We start from the raw sequence: 26,472 nt of genomic DNA, 5'->3' as shown, positions 1-26,472 counted from the left end.
CGTGTTCATTTCCTTTCGGTAAAGCCACTTAAGTCGCAGTCTGTATTCTGTATGCTACAGCAGTTATTAATACAGCGGAACTACACAGACGGTAGTAGATGGATGGGACATAATTCGTTAACACACTTGAATTTCTGAGGGCGTGCAATTTGTAATTTGTTGTAGTCAAAACAATAATTCTGTAACGTTTGAATAAGAGATCTGTAAATACTCTCCAGTGGACGGATTTACAATTTACTTTTTTTTCGTTGTTTTGAGCATAGAACACGTCCATAAACTTGACTGGGCATTTCAGAATCACAGAGTATTTCAAAGTTCTACAATCACAAGAATTTCCAAAACCTCACACAATATTTCAGGTGTGTCGTGAATTTTTATTTCCACGTAACAGTTACAAAAAAGGCAATACCTGGTTCATAAAAAGAATTCGTAAAACACACAAACCCAGTTTTATGAGTTGAGCGCTAGACAACAAGGCCCCAAAAACCCACAAGACAGTCGCCTTAAATGAGTAGATTAATTAATTAGTTAATTAAACGGTATCGTTTAAATGACAGCTCAGTACCTACAACTCAAAACAGCTGGGTGCCGAAGACAAGTTATTCAGACAGCACGAGGCATCTTTCCTAAAGCCAATTCATGCAAAACATACCGTGCACTGGGAAGGACGAAAATCACGAAAAATGGTATGTTTTCGAATCCAAAAGAAGTTATTTTAAAGTTTTCCTCCGTACCAGGTATTCTAAACGACAAGTATAGCAGAACTAAAAATACATAAAGGAAATATTCATTAACCCGTTTCTTAAAATAAAATCAAAATCTTGTATGCGTAACACAGTCACAGACTGCCTTAAAACACGCAAAAACTGCAAATTAACAGACGTAATCGGAAATATAATTGCAGTTTTCAGAATTTAACAGAGGCCCTTTAAATACTGCAGAAACCTACATCGCGCCCAATGAAAAATGCAATGTCTCATTTACACTATACGAACTGAAGCCACATCTTGAAGACGTTCCTATATGAAGAAATATTATAAAAAGTATTATTGCGGGTCATACATCACTTTCTACAATCTTTGCTCTTAGACCGTCGCAGATTTTTACAAAAGAAAATACTACAAACATTATATGGTACTTACCTTGAGTTTGTGAACTTCCCGCTGTAACCGTATAACTTCCTGTTCTCTCATTCTGAGTTCCCTCCTGAGTCCAAACACTTCTGCTTCTAGGGAGTCCGACTTCGCCTCCCAGTCCTTGGCTTCTCTTTTGAGCTGCGGGACCAAGCCCTTGAGGTAGCCATACTCCTCAGGCTGCGAGACCCTGAATACGTTGGAAGATCCGACGTGGAAGTTCTTCTTTGTCTGTCCGTCTCCTGCTGACCGCACATTACTTGCTGTAACAGCTGTATTCGATGAAGATGTTGCACAAGGCCCTGTGGATACACCGTTACCCATCAGGTACCTCTGTTGCTGCTTATGGTATTCCCTGAGAAGTTCTTCTTCGTCCTCCTCTAGAGGGTCCTGTGATTCGTAGTCTATGGCATCGAGGTGGTAGCGGTAGCAGGACGGGAGGTGCTCGCGTTCTGTTAGAATCTCGTTGAGGCTGACGGGTTCATGGCTGTGAGCGCCACAGTGGGCATACAGACTGCCACACGAGTGACTACTCGACGCTGCTACGGCGGCGAGCTGGGGCGCCGACTGTGGAGGGGATGTCCGTGGTGGGGACGAACCTAGCGCTTGTTGGAGCAGGGCAGACACTTCGCGGACGCTTTCTGGGTAGAAGGCCTTGCTAACTGGAGCGGTAGTGTCATTCAACGGCGGAGCGCTCGCTTCTGCGGTATCTTGGGCAACTGCGGTCTTCACCACACCGTTATCGACAATCACCGCTGTGACCAACGATTCCAGCTGACCTCCACTTAACCTCCTTCCAACTTCTTTTATCTCCACAATTTCATCTTCCGTAGATTCTAGAAGGATTCGGTGTTTTATGTCATTATGTTCACCCTCGATCGCCGTCTCTGCTTCATTGTTCACTGTCTCTCTTTTATATTCTAACTGGACAACGTTTGTATCAATGTTATGATTGCTTGTTTTTCCAATCGAATCATCATCGTGTTGATTTACGATAATGCTGCCATCAGAAGCAACTATCGGACTTGGAATGGAGCTACTTAAATCATTCACGTGATTGATTCCTTCTGTGGCAAAGAAGCTGTCACAAGAACCGATCAAATGATTATTTTGAAGGACGGTGTCATTTGGACCAACCCTGTGGTCGCTTGCAGTGACCGGGTTGGCTGACACTGAAACAATTGCCACAGGGTAGCTAAACTGTTTGGAAAAACAATTTCTTTGCGTCTCTTGTTGGATGGTCTGTACTTCATCGCCCATTTTTCTATCTCTTCTTCAGACCTGAAACGACAAAACGAAGTTTTCCTTAGTTAACATTAACCCCCATATTACATTTAAATTCTATCGTGATGGGGAGGTGAGGTATGAGTTAATAATCGATAACTCTCTTAGCCCCGATTTAAAATATCGGTCTGAAAACCGGTTACCCAGAGATTTTTTCATGATCTTATCAGACTGAAAAAAATCATTGGATTTCATGATAAAAAAGGCCTTGACCGTTTCCTTCTAAATCCTTCAATACTTTCCTTGGCCATCTTTATCTTGCCGTACGACGTCGTATGTAGTTGACAAAGCGTCGTTAAATAAACCAAATATGTTAAAATATTTTACTGTATTATATTATTGTTATAACCATTTACACAAGAAGCTGGCTGTTAATACTAAATAATTATATTTGGACTTTTCGGTGAAGTCTTTCGACATAAATGTGTTAAAGTTAATTAAGTGGCTGTTAGAATCCCGGGAATAGAGCCACGGTCGTCCAATCCGCAGACAGTTGCATTACCGACTAAGCTAACCCGCTTAACAAATCCCTGATACGTTTCCTTTACACGCTGCAGTAGTTGGAATATGAATTATACAGAGTGAGTCAGAAGTATGTTTACAAAATTCGTGTGCGTTTTCCATAATCAAAAATAAGATAAAATGTTCCTGTGAACATGGGGTCGCAAATGTTTCATTTTCGAAATAATATCCAAAAATAAATTTCAATGAATTGACTTCATACCAAAGTGAATCTATAGCTTCCAGCAAAGATTTTCAATTAACGTTTGCGCAGGAATTGTTGGCGACATACTTATTGGTCCACACATGCTTCCATCACGTCTAAGGCAGTGTCCTACGTAAGCGATAAGAAGCGAGCAGTGCGAGCTGCATAAGCAGCATGGGGTGTCATATGACATAAGGGAATCGCTTGTTGTGTCCTAGGTGAGAGAAACACACGGCCTTCCTGCGCATGCACCTTCCCTGTACTGCACAGTCAGAGATTATCTGCGCATGCGCCTTCCCGGCCAGCACTGCGATTCGCGCGAAAATATCAAAATATTTGATCTCGGACTTTGGCCGCTGACCGCTTCGCTGGAACCTAGGACAGCGCCACACAAACAGCCAGTTTGATATTTCCACTTCACCCACGCAACTCGCACCGCTCGCATTTAATCGCTCACGTAGGACACCGGGTAAGAGGACCTTCATATCGGCGATTCTTAAGAAAACACTTGCCACGTCTCCTTGAAGATGTACCACTGAATACAAGAAGACAACTGTGGTTTATGCACGACAGAGTCCCAGCTGACTTCTCCCATCGCGTCAGATATCATCTCAATGAACAGTACCCTCAGCGATGGATTGGGCATGGAGGCCCAGTAGCATGGCCACCGAGGTCACCGGACCTGACTCCATTGGACTTTTATCTGTGGGGTAACTTGTAGTCCGTCGTTCATGCAACACCCATAAACAATGAAGACGACCTATGGGAACGTGTGCAGAATGCATGCCAGATAATTCGAGGAAACCCTGGTGTGAACGATCGAATTCGTCAGTCTTGAGTACGTCGTGCTCGGGCATGTGTTGAGAATGGAGGAACAACCTTCGAGCATCTGTTACAAAGAAATATCCATGTCCTTATACTTGGCAATAAAGGCATACGTTGAAAATTATTTTTGGCTATTATTTTGAAACATAAGCATTTGCGACCGCATGTTCATAGGAACATTTTTTCTTATTTTTAATCCTGGAACACGAACACGAAGTTTGTAAACATACTTGTGAATCATCCTGTACATATGTAGTTTCTGGAGCTTCGGGAGCCGTGTTTGTAGCTGAGGTACAAATCGGATGGGGAACAACAAAATTTCAACGCAATTACTGCTAATAGGGCGGAATTACAAGAACAATATCGTGCGTCTGTTTCCATGAAACAGTGTTCAGGGGGAGACGCCAGGCCGCAGGGACCAATGAACACAAGAACGCCATGAAGGCGCGCAGAGAACGGAACTTAATAGAAGGCAGTGATGAGCTTCACACTTTGGCCGCATTAGACTGCGTGGGTCGTGACAAAAGGCAAAATAACTTATGGTTATACGTAAAATAACGTATATCAAATCAAAAAGGATTTGAAAGGAGATTTTAATTTTAAGGAACCACTTTGACATGGACTTCTTAAGGAGAAACGGAGCTATTCATATCCTGTATTGACGTAAAAAGAGAAGGGCAGTCAGAACTTCAGATGCAATTTTTAGAGATGATTCACTGCCCGAAAAAATATACACACAATGAAACATTCATATCGTTTTTATCTCTTACGTTTTGTCGGAAATGTTTTCAATATATCAGAAACGAATATAAGGTTAGTAGACATCTAATTTTATAATGGTTATCAATTTGGGCTCAGGATGAATATTCTTCTTGTATAAAAGGCACGAGATTTCTTGACTATCTGAGCGACTATTAGCTTGTCAAGAAGTTAGCATATGAACGCGTTTCATCGTAAGAAACAAATTAAAATTTTTAAAGCAACTAAAATATTTACCATACCTAATATAACATTCGAAATAAAATACTTTTCGATCATTTAATATAATAGATACAAATGTTTAATTGCGTCTTGATTTAAGAACCAATTATAATTTGACGAGCAGACCTTTTCGATGTTCAAATTCCCTTATTAGAAATGTGTTTAAATTTCCTCCTTTAAAACTAGGCCCGATCCTTCCCAATCTAAACCCAGTATGTAAAATCTAAAAAGTGTTGAAACATTTAATTATTATAAAAGAGAAATGCTGTTATCGAACAGAAAAAAGACCCACTTTCTGTTACTTATATAACACTGATCACAATCGATAGCATTAAAACAAGTCAACAAATCGGTGGCCTGTTAATTTTAAAATCCTTATTTAATAATTTAATTAAGAGCTCGGTGGTAACTAGACGGACTGCTTGCTGTTAACATTTAGTAAACCTGCATTATGTCCGCGTAATATATTTATGGATTTCGTATGATTCTTACAGCAAACAGCGATTATTCCCTTCAACAGCATCGACTACCTGATTTTAGTAATGGAGAAATGTTGCGTTATTTAAGGCAGGGACTGAAATTTTTTAAATATCGCTTCAACGAGCCTGATCTCACTGGATAGGAGACGGGAATCGAACGCAGGTACTACAGCCCGAAGAGTCATTCAACTGACAGTTGCCCCAACTCTAAAACTCTTTTTACAACATCTCGGTCCATGCGTCCACTACATAAACTCGCGAACAAAGTCTAAATTTCTTAAACAAACGAACATCGCAACTGCAGACAGGAGACGAGAATTTTCGACGGACCAGCAGTTCTGATGTGGGCCGGTAAATGTTAGCAGGCCATCTGTTTGTGGTTTAGCTTCAGCCGTTGATAAAATTCAATTGTTTTAAGTACGGTTATCTGTTATACTGCCCACGACACAAAACATCCGCGTATCCCTAATGGTTTAATGTTTACAGCCGGTTTAATAAAACGATATTATATCCGGTCACGGCCCGCTGAGACATTCTGAACCTGAGGCTGTATATAGGGCCTGTAATTTAACTGGAAAATATGGAAGGTCATCAACGGAAGACGACGCTGCCAAATGACGATACACTTAAACGTTTATGTTCTTATGAGGCTACAGGCGTAAATTGGGGTATAATGCTAAAAGGGTATTAGAGAAATATTCTGCGTAGATACGAACAGGATAGAACTGGCTCATTGTCAGGATTCTATAGTAGGTTTTTTATGACTATGAGTCTTCAGGTTTGATCCTATCACTTTCAACAACAACTGAATGAATATCACCTTTTCAAATAATACGTTATAAGTGTCTTAAACAGACATATACTATTTATTTGTGATTATTTAACGACGCTGTCAGTGTCCCAGACTACGTAGTGTCGAATGATACGACCATCAACCCTTTAAAACCGAAGATCGCATGAATAATACTTAAAATCAAAGTTACCTCAAAGAAAACGTGTCTCAGTAGGATCTGAGGTGTCCAGGGAGCCGAATACAAAGATGGCTGTCGTCTAGGTTCTGCCTCTGACATCAGGGCGATACCCTGATAATGGACTTCTACCACACTACACGGCGCTACATCCCAGAGGACAGGCATTTTCTTAAAACACATCTCCATTATAAAGCCTAATAACAGGAGGTATACATAGTTACCACCGAGCTTTAAAGAGTTAATGAATAATAAAACGGAAAGTATATGGAAGGAAGCGGTCGTCGCGTAATTGGAGATACCATCCCGGCGTTTTCTTTGAGTGACTGAGGAAAACACGAAAACTTCGTCGTTCTCCGAACTTAAACCCGGGACTTCCTCAATGCTAAACAGGAGTAACGTCCATTGAAAATTGTGTGGGACTTAGAGTCAGCGTGGATACGACGGCGCCACGATACTGCCCTGCTGGGTATCGAACCCCAGACGCGAAGTTCGTAGTATAGTCACTACACTGAACGAGTTACATCGTCGTAAAAGCCAATTCATTCATGATCAAAAGTATAAAAGTTATTAACGTTATTATGTAACTTGTATTTGAAGCATGTCACTGCGATGTGGGCGTACAGAATAGACGAAAACGTAAAATACAATTTACGCTTCTATAAAATGTAATATCTGTGCTCTTAATTAGTATTGTAATGGACCGACTAGTAGAACGTGCAATAAATGAACATCAGACCACTGAGAGATAAAACACAGCAAAGAACGCGAATTGAAATAAAGCCTTCTGCTTCTGCTCTGGTTCCCAAAATGGCATTTCTGTGTCATCCGCTGCTGCTAATTGCGGATGTGTGCAGAGGGCGTGGCACTAGCTGCGGTAATAATTAAGACGCCACGTGGGTAGCAAGCTGACCCTGATTAAGTGTTCATGACCTGTTATATCGGCTAGCAACGCGTGGCTCTAAGGTCACGGAACCTGGTTCATATCTCGTGGGACGCAAATCTGTTCGTTTTTGTTAGAACGACCTAAGCGACATCGGATATATCACGGTTCTCATGGCTACGAGTAAAAAGATGACTACGTTCTGGGTTGTTGCCTTGCAGTCTGGTAGAAGTTTACCGACGTTTCAGAGGCTTCTTCTGATTCCACGATCAGGGCGAAGCCCTGTGAATTTCTACCAGAACACATGGCACAACGACAAACGTTTTGATCGAGTGGTTAGCACCCCTGCTTCGTATTCGGGAGGTCCCGGGTTCAAATATCGGCCCGGACAGCGGCTATCTTGACTCGGGGTTCTGTGGTTTTCCTCAGTCCCTCCAGAAAATGCCGGGATATTCCTTTAAATTAGGTCACGACCACTTCCTTCTACATCCTTTCCAACTCATTATTCACTATCATCCACTCATTCGACTATAAATAAATACATGGCTAATTTACATCAAGAAGAATGTAAGCCTTATGAAGGCGAAAATGTGTTTATTTAAAAGCTAATGAATATATTAACGTATGGACTAGGAATTTGGACATAGGCCAAGGCACACTAACAGCAGTAAAGCTGGAAGAATGAAGTAAAAGGAAGAGAATAAGAGATTAAAACAACAGAAAGAATATAAGCGTAAACATTTTATAAGGTGATTTAAGAAATAACAAAACAGGGTGGTATAAACAAGTTTTAAGAATGGACGAATATAGAATCCCAAAAGGAGATCCTGAACATAAGAGTAAACGATGATGGGAACTGATTACGACAGACGCCACACAGAAGGAAGATGGAACATGGCGAGAGACTGAAAATGGAGGATGAAGAATGCAAGTGAATTGAAGAGAGGACACTGGCATTCGAAACCCTCAGTTTAGGTTAGAATATGCGGTGCTGCATTAGTCCAAACACAGCTTTACAGATGATTAGTCTGTAGGAATACAGAGGGAAGTGGTCGTGGTCTATAATGAATTCCTCTCGGGCTACCAACCGTGTAAGCTTCATATCAAACAGGTCGTGGGCTACTTTAAACACTTTAAAGCCAAGTAGGAACTATACGTACCATCTGCTTCAACTCTGTATTTATGCGTTCAGAATAATTTTAAGTGTAAAGAGCGATTATTTCCATAAAACAGCGTTAACAAATTGACATTTGTAATGGTTAACTGTTGTGGTTTCTTTGCGGTACTGAATAAATTCTTAAATATAATTTAGACGAGCTTTGAAAGGGTTAAACAACAGTCTTCACGTGACTAAATTATACTAACTGCGACATGTTCAGATTATTAAAGAATAATTATCGGATAAAAGTAGATGTACAGTGCCAATGGTTCATCAAATACCGCCAAACTTAAAATATTGCGAGCGATCCAAAACTGAATAAAATTCGATATATTTTCTTAAGGTCTTTAAATATCAAATTTCATCTTTCCACAACGAAGTTATTCTACACGGACGTACACGGCTAAGCCATTGGAATGTCAGGCATTACTCTGATATGCAACTAAATGTTATGCTACCTATTATTATTATTATTATTTATTATTTAGTGTTCTGTCTGACGACAGGTCCATATGATCAGGATCCTTCCATCCTTTTCTCGGACTGGGACCTGTTCATATACGTTCTTGGCAGATGATCAAGAAGTGGTTTGCCATTGCCTTCTTCTGTGTGTGAATGGAGTAATTGTTGGGATGCCACGGAGAAACCGAGGAAGCCCCCGTGTTGCCTAGACCACGGCCTTGCCCAACACAAGTTTTAAATTCGGGCACCGCCGGGAATCGAACCCGAGACCCCAGGATTACAAGGCCAGCGTTCTAACCGCTAGACCACCGTGGCACCTATTGGACAAATATTTTTAAAGTTGCCCATTTGTTCAGTTAACCATAATTTATCATTTATAAATTTGAAAACTTTGCATAGAGTGAGAGAAAATGATACTGTGATTTTACATACAGAGATCGGAAACATTTAAAAGTTGTCGACTATTTGAAGGTAATGATGCTTCATTTGTGAGAGGAAACAGATATTGCGTCTCGCATCTAGATCTGATCAGACCGTCTGCCGAATAAGAAACTTCAGTAACAAAAAATACATCAGGTAATAAGGCGGTAAGTAAGATAGATGTAGGGAGACAGCCCTCTGTCAATGTTTGGAGAGTCAACATGTCTGCTGAGAACATAAATTAACCTAAATGCTGGGAGTAAAATCCCTCAGTGAGAGAGCATGTGTTTATTTTGTCGGCAACACACATCGATCGCGAGGTGTTTACATCAGCAGATATAGAAGCAGTCTTATTTATCCACTCCAAGAGCTGCGAACAGCCAATAATTTGCGACTCCGGAAGGCCGACAGTGGACCAAGAATATCGATAGTACACTAAATCGCTAGAATAAATATAGTACACTGAATCGCTAGAATATCGATAGTACACTAAATCGCTAGAATATCGATAGTACACTGAATCGCTAGAATATCGATAGTACACTGAATCGCTAGAATATCGATAGTACACTGAATCGCTAGAATATCGATAGTACACTAAATCGCTAGAATATCGATAGTACACTGAATCGCTAGAATATCGATAGTACACTAAATCGCTAGAATATCGATAGTACACTGAATCGCTATAATATCGATAGTACACTAAATCGCTAGAATATCGATAGTACACTGAATCGCTAGAATATCGATAGTACATCTAAATCGTTCTGACAATCTTCTCTGTTCCAACGTGTGAATAAAAACGAAAGAAAGAAGCAGAAAGGGAAAAAGAACAAAAGAAAAGAAACAAAAATACGGAAGAGAAGTAGGAATAATTAAATAAAGATAAGAAACAGAATGATAAAAAAGGATCATTAATTAACTTCTGGTTTATTTAACCTATCTGTCAGCAGCTGGTCGCGGCCAAATTTTAAAAAAAATATTGGAATTTGTTTGGAGGGGCTGAGAAAAATCATGAAGACTCAGTCAGTATAGTTCGTGTAAGGGCGAAGAACTGCGACCTCCCGAGCACGAACAAGAGTATTAACCACTCGGCAGCGATTTTCGGTAACATAAAATATGGAAACCCGAATAGAAAATGTCGAAAACGTAGAAACGGGTTCCTGTGAGAAAATTAATGAAAGCGTGTGAGATATAATAAATTAAACAGGACAATTATGAATATGAGATAACAAGATGGAAGAAAATAAAGTTAAGGACGTAAGAATATGAAGACAGAAACACGGGAAAGAGCAAAGAATATGCAAATAAATAACTAACTCCCTGGTAGCAGAACCCGTAGGTTCAACACCGACAACACCAAAGCCCGCCACTGGCCACGATCCTGAGCCAACTCCATCCATTTGCCATCCTCACAGCCCACCTCCCTAAGATCAATCTTGATGTTATCCTCCCATCTCCTTCTTGGACCGCCCAGTGGTCGTTTTCCAGAAGGATCCCATACCAAAATCCTGTATGCACCCATTTCCTTCCCCCCGTGTGCGCTACATGTTCAGCCCACCGGAGATCGTTTGATTTCACTATCCTCACTACGCTAGGTGACCCGTACAATTCACACAGCTCCTCGTTATGCAACATTCTAAACCTCCTTGGTCCAAATATCTTCCTGAGCGCCTTGTTTTCAAACACTTATAATCTACGTTCTTCTTTCATGTTTAACAGCCATACAGGACAACAGGCAAATTTATTGTTTTATATATCCTGAACTTCAGTGTTTTGGTTGACAAACGAGATGATAACAGTTTCTGAATTGAATAAAAACAAGCGTTCCCCGAATGTCTTCTACTCTTAATTTCATCATGGACCTCATTTATATTTGTTATTGTTGTTCCCAGATAATTAAATTTTGGTAACAAGATAATAAAAAGGGGAAAATAGATTACTAGGAAAACAGAAAAGGATAGCAAGATGTTAGGAGGAAAACAACGAGGAAAAATTGAATCCCTAAATGCAGAAAGGGTATAACTCCAAAATTAAAAACTTTTCAGGAAATATAAAACACTGTCTATGATCGGTACAACTCAAGATAGAGACTTTAACTTTGCAATTGAGTTAGTTGCAATCAATTTACATCTTTATGCCAAATTTCAGATTTTTGATCCCATAGTTTAATCTCCACGTGGGTCAATATTTGTTGGAGTTATACCCTTTCTGCAATTAACGGTGTTTTAACAGGGTAAATGGGCGAAAAACAAAGGAAGACTCACTGTTACATCATGCGAATTTACATTTTAAATATAAATACAAACACAGAATACTTCAAAACATAGAAATACAAATTGTAGAAGAAATGACGTTTTTGTGTTGATTTTTCTTTAATTAAATTAAATTAATTTTGTTAGTAATAATAATTTCAATATTAATCATCATCATCATCTTTGGTTTTCTCACAGATGGGCCAAGGCACAATTTCATTATAGAGACTCCTAATGTTCCAAGTACCATATCCTTTTTCAATTGCCATGGTCGTGGAGTACGTTCTGGTCCGAGGCTTAGTTAATTTTTTCGTAACGATGCTTTTTTACGGTGAAAGGTTGTTAACCTTACGCCCAACCCCCAACCTGGAGGACCAGGGTATCACTCTTCGCCTTAGAACTGTCCGGCTTGGGTGACCCTACCATAAGCCGAAGCTCCGGCCGGCATAGCCCTAAGGGTCATTTGAGCACGCAAGCCTCCTCACCCGGCAGATTGCCTTCGACGAGGTCGTGATACCTTCGGGAGGTGTATTTAGGCTTCAAGATACTAAAACAGCAAAAAGAAAAAAGTTAGATTCGAAAAAAAATGGTTATACCCTTTTTTACTTTTAGGGATTCAATTAATCTTAAAGCAGAACAAATGAAAGTAAACTTAAAGAGATCGACGAGGAGGAGATACAATACAAGAGTATTTTTGTGACTGGAGCTCGAGAGCAATTAAATGGCTGACATAAGACAGTATGGAAGCAGATGACGCGTTTCGAGCAAAAAGGCGCTGACAGATGAGTTCACTGTGTTAACTGTGCTCGTCACTAATGCCACTGCTGCTCTACACAGAGGATAACCGTAGCAGACGAATGAAAATGCTACTTTATTAAGGACACAAAAGGAATGTGCGTACGGGGCTACGCCGTGTACTCCAGCCTGTCCTTACTGCAGCAACCGTAATACGTGATTGGAGTGGAAATGTTCCAAAGAGTCGCAGAGTGATTTATTTGGAATTCTTTTCACGTTAAATGAAGTTACATAAGAATGTGGTCATTTGCTTATCTTTTTAACTATCCTCACATTTTAACTGCAGTTTTCCGGTAATCGTCTCAACTCTGACCAAGGCTACAGACAGAAACGTCGAGTAGATCCATCAGCAGGAGACTCGATAACAGATGGTGAGGAGAAGTTTAGATCGAACGATGAGATTTCAGGTTCTCACGGCGACGAATATGACTGGCTTATGAGATACTGAGCCGTGTACGTTCCAGGACTAACAACTGTCTCCATAATTAGGGCGTCGGTCAATATATATCAGACTACAAGACACTTCCCAGAGGACAGCCATCACAATTTCCATGAAGTAACTAAAATAACAGCACGATGGACAAGTCGCATCCGTTTGTCCATGTACAAGACGTCCCAAAAACATTATAATACGTAATATAAAAATTTGTTATCTATCTGCGTGCTTTGTGTTTACGGGGGGGAACCTAGTGTGGTCAACACTTAACAGATGGCACCGCTAAACCTTTTTCCCTTGAGGCATACCCAACCAGAGATACGAAGAATATGATAATACATCCGGACTGGTATCCAAGGGATGTTAGTAACTACGCACATTATCTACAACGGTGTCAATGTTCATTGTTCAAAATCGGTCCAGAATCTATGTGAGATGTATAAGAAGACGCAGACAAAACTTGAATTAAATAAGGAACTAACACTGAGTTATGAAGCTGAGACTTTCGCTTCTATCCACCACGAATGGCGACGATAGTGTACGAGTCCATATGCCACCTTCTTCCAGAACTTTTTGAACTGTGGAATCCGCTACGTTACATTTCAGAGACATGCCAAAAAGGAGCCAGCACGCTGCAACAACACAGAAAATCGCGGTGGCAGTGGGGTCTGAGGCTTCCTTCAGACTGCCACCACGCGATCGAATCTCGCCTGCTGTGTTTTTACTGGGATGGCTTCGCCAATACGAGGTGCGATCGGAAAGTTTCAAGACTGTGTCAATAGAGGGCGAACCGGATGTAGTACGAGCTTCTGCCGCTAGGGGGTGCGGCCTACATTCATAGTGAATCAGTGTGCCAGCCGGCATCATCGAATTAGCATTTGTTTCTTAGTTACGGGCGTTTTGGTAGTGCATTATACCGACCCTCCTGCGATTTCGGAATGGCGTGTGCATCAAATTTTGCCAGAGACTCGCCAAAACGGCTACGGAAACCTATGAAATGCTAAAGCAAACATTTGGGGAGTCCGCAATGGGTCGTGCACAAACTTTTGTGTGGCATTCACGTTTTAAAAATGGCCGAACCTCTGTCGATGATGACGAGCGTTCTGGACGACCATCTTCGAGCACAACGCCCGAAAATGTTACGAAGATTCGGCAGGCCATTCACGAAGATCGACGTCGTACCATCAACGACTTGTGCGACATTGTTGGGATAGGCTATGGGACCTGTCAGCTGATTCTAAAGGAAGAACTCCACATGCGACGCATCCTGTCTGAGGACCAGAAGCAGAATCGACTTCTCGTTTGTCAGGAGCTCAAAGATCTTGCAAGAACCGACCCCAACTTCCTTTCTAATCTCCGTGTGACTTCTTCCTCTTCCCGAAGATGAAAATTCAGCTAAAGGGAAGGAGATTTGAGACGATAGAAGAGATTCAAGCAGAATCGCAGATGGTGCTTGACAGGCTGACAAAGAAAGATTTCCAGGGATGCTTCCAGGCTTGGCAGCGGCGCTGGGATCGTTGTGTTCACTCCCAGGGGAACTACTTCGAGGGTGATGGATGAATTTAATACCTGAGATAAGTGTACGGGTTTTTATAGGCGCAGTCTTGAAACTTTCCGATCACACCTCGTATATGCATCATCTCAGAATTAATTCTGAGGTAGAATAAGATTAATCTATGAAAGAAGAAAATTATGTATCTCTCTGCGTGTTTGCTCGTCACGTGAGAATAACTGCCCCGACTCACAATAAACTTTCACAAATTCTTTAAATCAACTGAGAAATTATGAAAACCACCAATAAGCTTGTGTATAAGTAAGCAAAACAATCATGGGTTTGAATTGTAACGTGTTTATTTTTTTTTTGCACGGTATATTGCCATAAACCACTATTCATTCAGATTTTTTATACTCTTAGAACTGTCGGAGAATGAGAGGATTTGTCTTGAAGGTAAGAAAAAATTATTTTATATCCTACGCAAAAAGAAACCTCACAATTCTCGCTTGACGGACCACGACTCCTTAAATGATCTAAACAAGCTCACTAACATGAATGCCAATTTACAAAAAAGTAGATCCAATCATACTGTCAAATAAAAAATTTAAATTCTAACTGTCATAACCTAGGAACAGCTATAACAAATGGAAATGAGGTCCATGGTGAAATTAAAGAGTAGAAGACACTCGGGGAATCTCTTGCTTTTATTCAATTCAAAAATTGTTATCATCTCATTTACTATCCAAAACACTAATAATCAGGATATATAAAACAATAATTTTGCCTGTTGTTTTGCATGGTCGTGAAACATGGTCTCTTACTTTGAAGGAAAAACGTAGATTACAAGTGTTTGAAAACACGGTGCTCAGGAAGATATTTGGACCTAAGAAAAATGAAATAAGCAGGAAAATCAGAATATTGCACAACGAGGAGCTGCGTGAACTGTACGGGTCACATAACTCAGTGAGGATAGCGAACTACACGAGGCTCCGATGGACATTTTAACACGCATTGGGAATACCGAATTTTGGTGGGAAATCCTTCTGGAAAACGACCATTTGTCAGACCAAGAAAGAGATCGCAGGATGACATCGAGATGGATCTTAGGGAGGTGGGCTATAATGATGGAAAATGGGTCAGTTGGCTCAGGATCGTAGACGGTGGCGGGCTTTGGTGTTGTCGGTGTTAGACCTGCGGGTTCTGCAAAAAGGGAGTTATTGCTATAACACAGCATATTATTGTTGTTGCTGTTATTATTATTATTATTATTATTTTTATCCCATCTATTCACCACTTTATGGAGAATGTACTTCCATGTACCCGAAACAGACCTTGTCTCTAAGGTACATAGGGCAGCAGCTATTTCCGGGATACATATTCTTTTTAGCAAGTGCTACATGTATTACATAATTTTATTTTATGAAAGCGTCTTTCGAATGATGTATGATGTTCCCAAAATGGCGGTCTTCTGCAGTTCCCTGATGTCGTGTTCGCCCGGGATGTTGGCCAAATATTTTCTTAGAGTTATTATTATTATTATTATTGCGTTTTTTCTGTTATCGATCAACCCTTTCAAGCCCAGTGCCCCACCTCCTTCAGCAATAAATAATTCATTTTGTATTTATATATTTCATAATATTCTCACGATAAACAGCGGTTATTCCCTTAAACAGTACTGACCAGTTTATCTTTGTAATACTGACGCTTCGTGTTTTCTTTGCGGTACGGACGGAATTATTAAATATTATTTAGACGGACTTCGGGTTCAATGAGTTCTACAACACCAACTCTCCTTACGTGGAGTTTATTTGGCTGAAAATCGTCAGGTACTCATAAAGTTGCAAACGCTATAAAATGAAAGTCCTATAATCTAATTAAACGCTGTGAATATGTAATGTTCTATCCACTACATTGGAAAGGTCAGCTCCATTTTCTGGTATCAAGTAGGAAACGACGTCTGGGAAACGCTTGTGACAGCTCATCTAATTCTGATCGATCTACACTCGGAATTTCCTGAAATAGGGCAGCACGCACTTTCGATCGCAGATGGAAAGTGGCGGTCGTTTGTACGTAACTGTAATGCTACTCGGCACCCAGCACGTGCTACATCTGACGGCAAACGTATGAAACAAGCACCCCTACTGACAAATGGGAAGATGACCCGCGAAGTGTTGTGCGTCCTAAAACAACACAAATGCCAGGCTTCAAAGGCTTCATTTATGATCAGGCCAAAGCTACGTTAGCTCAACACTTACACGTTTCACCTCACCTCGTGGAAGATGATTCCACAGTCGGACGCTTCTTCTAACTCTACAAAGTCATCCCCAGCTAGGACTAACTAAATAACTAGATGGCTTACGGAACCCAAAGGTTCATCACCGAACTAACCAAAGCCCACCACCGGACCCTGTCCTTCAGCAAGGACTCGTTATAAAATCCTGTTCAGAATACACTTAAAATCGCTTTCTACATCTTTTCTTTGGTCGGCCCACGATACGTCTTCCTACAAGCTCATAAATATTTGTTTGCCATGGAGGCAATTGTTCCAAGTGCTGTAACTACGAGGCTCGTCCATAAAGTAAGTTTCCCTGGGGCCGTTTACAGAAACAAAACACAATTTCATGGAAATATTTATTGCAACAGATACAGCAAGTGTCCAGCTATTTTTCAACATATTCGCCACCGGAATTGAGACATTTGTCATACCGTGGGACCAACTTTTGAATACCTGTGTCGTAGAAGTCTGCCGCCTGGGATTGGAACCACTGTGTAACAACCATCTCCGCCTCTCTGTCATTCTCAAAACGCTGACGCTGACCGGACAGGAATTTCTTGAGGTGTAGGAAAAGACGGAAATCACTGGGAGCGAGGTCCGGGCTGTAGGGTGAATGATTAAACACCTCCCAGCTGAACTCCTGCAGGAGACTTGCTGTCCGTCGAGCCGTGTGCGGCCTAGCGTTATCACTGATCGCACTTCACAGTCGGCGGGAGCTGGAATAAGAACCTCCATCTTCAACGGCTGCAACGATGCTACTGTGAGAACGCGGGAAGTACCGTTAGTGCATGCGCCATGCTACGTCATTGCTCTATCACGTACGCACAGTCGCTTCGCGCAATATAAGGTTTGCTAGCTGTGGGACGAGTGGGAAACTTACTTTGTGGACGCGCCTCGTATTTTATTTGGCATCTTAATATATCTTGCAATATTTTAAAACAAATGAAGACGTAATACATAACCATAAAACATTTCACATTTACGTCAACAGCATTATTATTTTGTCTCCAACAATTAAAATATAGATGGCTGCATCTTCCTCAATCACGGTCATCGACCTGATGATGGAGGCAGCAAGCATTTCTGAAACGTCTGCAAACGTCTACCAAAGTGCACAGTGAAACAACTCAGAAGAGCTCAACCTTCTTTACACTCTTCACTGTGATAATCCCAAATCTCACAAATCAAATGTAACTCGATTTGCTAACTATCGAATTCACTCCTCGAATTCAAACTGCAACTACGATATTTCTGTAACTCTTGAGAGGCCTCGATTTCTGCAACAGTTCAATTCCTAATGGAGCCATAAAGAACTGTAAGAGACACAAACTGCTTCATGAACGTTCAATGTAATCACTTTAACAGCGATGGATAATCATGGCATAACATTCCAAATGGTAAAGAGTAGTAGCCACATAAGCTAAAGATCCGCTTTAATTCCAGCCATAAGAACCCAAAAAAACAGAAAGAAATTCAATCGGGGTACTCAAAAGGTTGTTCTGTATTGCGTGTTCACGCAAATAAACACGAATATTCAACAAGAATATACAGAATTGTCATGGGACGTCTTGGTGCGTTAAATAAAACAAATATAAGAGCTAAGTTCATTTTATTACACATGTCAGTCGGTCTGTATGAAACAGTTTCGATCTGAGTGAACCCATTTTTGTTCTCACGGCAGTGAGTATGAAAATGTCTGTCTTCTTGGATGTTTCGCCGTGCAGTCCGGTAGAAGTTTATCGACGTTTCAGAGATACTTGACGATGAAGGAAGGAGGCATATATATTCTGATTTTGATTAAATTTGCTATTTAATTACTCACTAAATCTCATCAAATACATTCAATTTTGATAAAAACTAAATAACACCAAACACTACTTTATTTAAAAACCCACGTACATCTTTACGACATACATTTTCTTCACACAAAGTGCTGCTTTAGAGATAACGACCATCGCAAAATAAAGTTACAATAATGTTGACGTCAATGACGTCACGAGATCAACTGCCCCCCCCCCCCCAAACGATGCAAATTCTTGACATCTAGAAGTAGCTTTAAAAAAATCTTGTTTCCGATCCTAAACTGAGTGGCTGCAAATAATATGAAGCGGAACTCACAAACCCTAAGCCGCAGTTCTGTATTTCAGAAATTCAATTCAATTCAATTAATTTATTTAAGTGTTTGCCAACAGCAAGAAGCCAATAACAGGCAAACACTGATAATACATATAATAATAATGAAATAAAAATGAAAAATATTACACAAACAGATTAACTAAACTTATACATGTACAGTATTAAATATAACTGCCAAGTACAGGCAAACCTAAAATAGAAACAATATTAACACAGAGCAAAAAATGAAGAAATATAAATAAAAACAAATAATCCACCTAGGAAACACTAATATAATTGTAAAACGTTAAAGAAATACAGAAAACAGATAACCTATCTAGAACATTTCCCTTATTGAGAACGTGCCCTCAAGGGAGACAAAGTTTATGCTAAATACGCCCAAAGATTTACATACGTCATTTGCAGCGATGACGCACCTGACTGAAGGACTATGTCTTAGCACACTGCTCACACTAAAAGTAGAAAATTCTCTTATTTGCCTCGCCGGCACACGTAAACCAACAGCGTCCATAATGGAATGGCAATTTATTTTGCCCTTAAAGACATTAACAAGAAATAACGCATCGAGATGTCGTCGTCTGGAATAAAGTGTTCTAAGATTTAAAGTAGATAAAATCAATTCATATTTGCGTGGAATATTAAACTGAAAAAAATCGGTAATTGCACAAACTGGCACATTTTCTTTGAATTAAAAATCCCACCTCTTTTTGGCTCTCATTCGCCGTGATAATGCAGCAACTTGTCATACACTGTAGTACAGCGGTAGGCATAAATGTAAGCCGAAAAGTAATTGCTAGTCATTACGTAACAGCGCTACGCAACGGCTACAGGCAGCAATGTTTACAGAAACAGCCGAGAGATGGTGCTACTATACTAGCTGTTGGTACAACGAATAGGCGTTAATCCTTGTTCCGTGGAACCACGAGATCTGCGTCATGATACAAGAGTTATATCGATAATTACTTTAATGGCGGATGACCAATTACTAACAATCACGATTCTAACAGCCGTTTAGTTGATCGAGAAATCCCCCATCTTTCGTGGAAACAAAAGTTTTATCACCGTGCACACAAAAGCCTACCATCTGACATTATCTTGAGCCGGTTCAATCCATCCCACACTGTCATGTCCTATTTATCTTCAGATCCATCTACACCTTTGCTTTCCACGTGATCTGCTCACTTCAGGCTTTCCTGATAAAGTTCTGAAACATTCATCTAACCCATGCATGCTATATGCTCCGTCCACTTCATTACATAATTTAATAATTCTAATAATACTTGGTGAAACACGCAAAGAATAATCAACAATCTGAAGAAAAAATCCGTCTACAATAATATTACTAAACATTTGTTGTTTTGAAAGGATTTATTGACAAATTGTTGAAACAAAACTCACACCAGGAAGCTTAAATTTAAACAGTTATGGTTGTACTTATTTTGCAATATTTGTCCATCCTCCTGTTTCTTAATCTTTCTAAGCTCCTTCTTCCTCATGCTGTTCGCAAACATTCTTAATACGTTGTCTTCCCTCAGTGTGGGAAACAAATATTCATACCTACTGAGAGCAAAAGGTACATTTATAAATTTGTAGATTATAGTCTTTTCGCTAAAGCTGCTTTTCAGACTAGCGTGAGTATATAACATCTTATGGACACATTCATGTCTGTCTATCGATGGAATTTTACTATAGTCGGCGCACTAGTTTTTGGCGGGTGGAGAAGCTGGCGGACGGGCCTAGTCTGTGTACCTGAGGTGGCACGGTCAGTGTAGTTCTTTTGTTTGGGCGTTCAGTCACACAAGCTCCTCGGTGCAGTCAGCATTATACTATCGCGAAAGAGACTCGCTCCTAGCCTTCCCCTTGAAAATTCCACCGGCCAAAAAATACTGCGCATGACCAGTGGACAATGGAAACAGTGGCCCCATTCTTAGAATTCGAAGGAAGGAAATAGATGTAATTGCTGGAACAAATTGTTGCTCGGACAAGGCACAAACCTGGCCGTACTTGGGGGGATGATATAATGAAATTTATCTCAGAAAAATAAGTGTAACAATGTCAATGTGGACTGGACAGGTTTAAGACAGAATCGGATTAAGAGCTTAAAAAGTAAAGAATACCTTCAAGTGGCCAGAAATACATAAACGGATACCATCAAACAAAATATGGGCAGAGACGATGAGGGGCAAACTTCTCTTCAGACATGATCTCCCCCTGATGACAGCGCCAGCCCTTGGAACTTTGCACTTTATCAATTGTAACAGCATTGAATTAGTTCTCGTTAAAACCACAGACGTCGCCACCGTTGACCCTGCTCCCAGCCCCACAGCCTTCAGCCACAAGAAGCAGAAACACTTAACTTCGCAGCTTGTCCCCGTGTTCAGTATAAGTTCAATTCAGGCCAGCAGACGACGCCTGTGAACAAGTGCGAACATTTCCTCCCGAATGACAGACACAAACGCGATTTCTTATGGAGCGGGTGTCATACATACGCCTCTCCACTTTTTCCAGTTCTGTAAAATTATTGCAGAAAGCAAGTTACGGAGATCCCGAAATTAATTTATTTTAAGGTATCTCTCAACCAACCGTATACAACCATTCACCACATATGCAGTGGACACAGCGCCGTTTAAACATGTCAATAAAACGTTTTCTGCCAAATGAACACACGTACTCAGTAACTTTTCTTTGTTCTATAATCAGACATTTTAGTGGCTTTATCGGCCTCAAAATCGTCTTTTGCTACATTCTGATCTTTCCGTTACCCTGGGCCATAATGATACAATAATTCCACACTATTTTCAACCATCTGTCTCCACCCATAAAACACACACATCCCACACATGCATACACGATTCATACATTTATACACATGCAATGTGCTTGTAAATGTATTTACAAATCAATGGGAGTATTCGATGCATTAGGAAACCCCCCCCCCCAGCTCTAGACCAGACCCATTTTAGGTCCAGGTGCAGAAAGATGTTAATAAGTGGCAGAAAACTTGTTGTGTCCTGAGGTTCCAAAAAATCAAAATGGCGACGTTATTCCAGAAAAAAATCAGAATTAGTTTGGTTCGAACCTGCCATGAAAACCTTCAATCAGCTAACACCGAGCTACAGTCTATTTATCTGAAAAGACAAACGTTCAGGACGATGAACGCCCGAGAGTGGGCTCTGTCCCTCACGTGTTCGTACACAGACCGTGGAATGAGACACTACGCGAGAGTTAGGACGGCTTCGAACATCTACAAGAACTTAAAATGGGAGATGGATTTAACTCAAATGACCATCATTTATTTCGTACAGGCCAGAAAGTCATAATGATCATTACCATTTTACTAAAACTTGTTCGGTCAAAAGGGGCATACCAGTATTTTTTCCTGTAGGAATCGAGACTATTATTTTATTTAGTGTTCTATATGACGACAGGTCCATTATTCTGCCCAAAAAGAGCTCTCCAGTTTTCCCTATTCTCGGCTTCTCGCTTTAATTCCTGGAACGTCATCTTCTTTCCTTGTTTAAGGTCGTCGGTTAGCTGTATCAATCTTCTTCCTAGTCCTCTCTTTCCTTCAACCTGGCCTTCGGTGATATCACTCATTAATCCATTCCTTCTCATAATATGTCCCAGCCAGTTAGCTTTCCTTCGTGTAATCGCCTGCAGAATGCTTCTTTGCTCGTTGACTCTCCTCAATACTTCTTCGTTGATCACTCGATCCGTCCACCTGATCTTCTCTATTCTTCTCCAACACCACATTTCAAAACTCTCCAGGTATTTCTGTTCCTTCTTCCTGAGTGTCCAAGTCTCTGCTCCATACAGCGCGACACTCCATACGTGAGACTTCACTAGTTTCTTCTTCATCTCCAAGCCCAACTTGCTAGTGAGAAGTATCGTCTTCTTGACGAAAGCTGCCTTGGCCATGGCTATCCTTGCTTTTACCTCCTTGGTGCATAGAGCGTCCGTCGTGATTAAGCTTCCCAAGTACTTGAAATGCTCCACATTCTCCAGATGTTGGTTTCCAACTACAGAATCGAGACTATCAAAAGAAAAAGAATGTTTGTGAAAACGACGTGCAGTCTAGCAGAAGTTTGTCAGTGTTTCATAGGCCCTGTCTACAACCCAGAAGACAGCTATCTTCGTACTCACCGCCGTGAGAACCTCAAATCCTACAAAATCCAAAAATGTTGGTCTATAGTTTACAATAGCCAGAAACACAGTTACAAAAATGTTTAATAATTTTATTAAAATAAGATAAATAACATTTTTTTACATCAAACAAGTTTTGTTATGTAACTTTATTTTAGTATTGGCTTCATTTCTGTCCTTGTAAATAAAGTTTTATCCTATAAAATTCCTTGATAAAAATGAACTACAATAATTCTCTTTCCAGAAATATTAACAATTTAAAAAACTCCCATCAACAATACCAAAAATATCATTATAATTTAATAAAGATGAATTAACGTAGCAAGGAAAGATTTATGTACAGTGAAATTTTGAAAGGTTTTGGATAGAGACAAAATTTTAAATGCACAATGTGAAATAATAAAAACAATAAGTTGCGGAGGGAAAAATATGGCAGAAAAGTAACATTTCAGGCCCACGTATAAAAATCACATTCTAATTTGTTATTTAATGCATGACAAACCTATGATTAAACACTGCGCTACGAAAAATCTGGGTCACCGGAGATGGACTTCACGCATTCCTAAACTCGACACTGGTGGGTGGCGAGTGGTTAACTTCAAGATTCTCCTGTTTCCAGTATGGGAACAATTACATTCGCCATTAAATTTATGAGCACTTCACAGAGCAATGTCCAACCACGCACTTCACAGGTGGTAATATAGATAATAAAAATGTAACGGTTAAATTTTACTATGAAGTGCCTTAAAGACTATTTTATTATTTGACGGTCGTGTTTCGAAAATAATGTCAAACCAAACGTGAACGAAATATAAAACTACAATTCTGCGTACTACATTTCTTGACAAGCTAGCGAATGCTCACAGAACTACCGCAAATAATCATTTGATATTCGGATTAGAGCGACATTCCAAAGGCGTTCATCACGCCACATAACGTAGATCGCTGTTGCACTGATGTGATGGGAGGCCACTGTTGCGTAGTAGGACATTTTTGAACTAATGTCATCCCACGTCACTGCTGCGTCACTCTTGTAAAGGTCCTTGTCTCATCTTAGTTATTCATGTACAAAACTGACGCTAGAGCGTGAAGAACACCTAAAAACACTAATCTACTATAAAAATTTGTGATTTGTCTTCTATCAAAATGACGTCATCAAACAATATTACGTCATTTGTTTACTCGGCATTGTTGTGTTGGTATACCAAAATAACAATTCCGAGTAAACAAATGACGCTTCACTACGACGAGAACAACAAGTACCAAGAAGTCGCAATATCACTGCTCCAGAAGCAGCACATCGCATTCTTGAAAATGAAGATTTGACTAACAGTTGGCCTCCGAACAGCGACGTAAAGAACTAAAACATCAGAACTATTTACGAAATGAAAAGTGAAGGAAGACGTTATCAAGACCAAGTGGTTGGTCAAGTGATTTAACCGACCCCCTCAAAGGGGGGTTAGTATAGTGTCTTACTCAAGATTTTAAAACGCAAACAACCCCCCGGAGGGGTCGTTGGTCAAGTGTTTTAACCCCCCCTTCGGGGGGTTAGTTTAGTTTCTTACTCAAGATTTTAAAACGCAAACAACCCCCCGAAGGGGTCGTTGGTCAAGTGTTTTAACCGACCCCCTCAAAGGGGAGTTAGTATAGTGTCTTACTCAAGATTTTAAAACGCAAACAACCCCCCGAAGGGGTCGTTGGTCAAGTGTTTTAACCCCCCCTTCTGGGGGTTAATTTAGTTTCTTACTCAAGATTTTAAAAACTTGACCAACCCCCCTGAAGGGGGGTTGGTCAAGTGTTTTAACCCCCTTCCTTTCATTGTATGCCGAGTAAACAGATGGCCGCTCTAAGGGATAAAATTATAACACGCTGAAAAACGAAGTATTAAATATCAACAGAAACTGATATAAGAAAGGAGCTCCGAATGGAGCGTTCTGCTCTAGTATTAACCATAAAATGTGTAGCATATCTTTACTTACATCGTTTCGTTAGCGTTCTCAGCCGTTCAACAAAATGATTTACGTCCAGATACTGCCTTACTATCGTTACAGGTACGTAACTTTGTCACTATTTTTTACGTTGTTTGCACTGGGCTTGAAATTAGCCCCGTGTCTCTCCCAGACAAATCATTCCATAGATTCACATGTGTTAAGCTGTGATTCTTGGCAGCGTTTTGAGACGTAGACCTATTTTTAGTGTATGGGGCTTACAATAACAAAGAATAGGACAATTACGCTACTGTATCACTTGGCGGACGGTCAACAACGTGGCTCTTAAGTGCGGAAATACGTTGGTTAGAGAGCACATTTTACCAGTAAAAGCGAATGTTTTACTCATTGCTTCAAGATAAACAGCTAACTCATACAATCCTTCATAACTTTTTAAAAAAATTGATGCAAAATGTTGAAGTTTCGTTGTTGCATACTTCTAAGGAGGAGAGATAAAAGTTCATGTATTTATGTGAACTGGAGTTTCAGCATCGTTTACGGATGCAATAAATATCTGAATTCACAATGTGTTTACGACAAAATGTCCCGCACGGCCTTTCTACTAATAAAAAGTTGACAGTGGAACCACGGTTCCGGAGAATTTGACGTAAATACGTCTATACGGAAAGAAAGTTTATATATTACATGCTTTACAATTGAGATAAGTTTGATTAAGACATTGCTTAATCAACTTGAATTAGTTACGCTTAAGATGGGTCTGTGGTAGATAAATGTAATGTAATGAAATGTAAGATAAGGTAAGGTAATGTAATGTAAGGTAAGGTATGGTAAGGTAAGGTAAGGTAAGGTAAGGTAAGGTAAGGTAAGGTAAGGTAAGGTAAGGTAAGGTAAGGTAAGGTAAGGTAAGGTAAGGTAAGGTAAGGTAAGGTAAGGTAAGGTAAGGTAAGGTAAGGTAAGGTAAGGTAAGGTAAGGTAAGGTAAGGTAAGGTAAGGTAAGGTAAGGTAAGGTAAGGTAAGGTAAGGTAAGGTAAGGTAAGGTAAGGTAAGGTAAGGTAAGGTAAGGTAAGGTAATGTAATGTAATGTAATGAAATGTTTTATAGGTAACAACAATGCCGAGTAAACAGATGACGTTTCCTAGGTAACAATAATGCTGAGTAAACAATTGACGTTTGCTTTTTAACAATAATGCCTAGTAAACAATTGAAGTTTCCTAGGGAACATAACAATGCAGTTATACTTTCTCGTTCCACATTTTTGTTTCACTTTTTGCCGAATGACACTGACCCTAAAATATAGACGTATTTACGTCAACAAATTAAAAAATTCCTAACCCCCAACAGAAACAGCCTTTTCTTGAAGTTACTCTTTGAAAAGAATTCTAAAATTGTTGCATCACAAATTCCCGAGGTTAATATCTTACAGGTAACCATTTTGGGTCTTATTTGATAATATTTGTGAAGTATAAAACTGTCCGTCAAGAACAGTAGCAGTATTCAAACACTTTAAATAGCATTTTATTGAAAAGAGTAAGAAAGAATCATATAATATTAAAATTATTGCTTATCTTTGGTTAATCACGAAAGCTGCGAAGCGTGAACTTTTGAACAATTCATCTTTGCGAGTAAACACGAGACCTTTCAAACGACTTACCTCCCCCAACCGAACTGCGTAACAGTCACCCACA

At 40.1% G+C, this 26,472-nt stretch overlaps 1 protein-coding gene across 2 annotated transcripts in view; it reads right to left on the bottom strand.

The window, feature by feature from the left end:
- The window catches only part of Pkg21D (Protein kinase, cGMP-dependent at 21D), a 119,100-nt gene that overhangs the window by 51,189 nt on the left and 41,439 nt on the right, over positions 1-26,472 (bottom strand). For both annotated transcript variants that reach the window (XM_087358753.1, XM_087358752.1), the window contains exon 3: positions 1,143-2,414. In XM_087358753.1, the coding sequence (XP_087214879.1) occupies positions 1,143-2,393 (1,251 nt within the window). In that variant the 5' untranslated portion in view covers positions 2,394-2,414. The remainder of the gene's footprint in view (positions 1-1,142; positions 2,415-26,472) is intronic.

Source organism: Zootermopsis nevadensis, unplaced genomic scaffold (assembly GCF_977971745.1).
Source record: "Zootermopsis nevadensis isolate Lab colony 2312 unplaced genomic scaffold, Znev_1.0 Znev_ptg000030l, whole genome shotgun sequence".
NCBI lineage: Eukaryota > Metazoa > Arthropoda > Insecta > Blattodea > Termopsidae > Zootermopsis > Zootermopsis nevadensis.
Note: the sequence above shows the minus strand (reverse complement) of the source record. Positions and strands in the feature narration are given on the sequence as shown.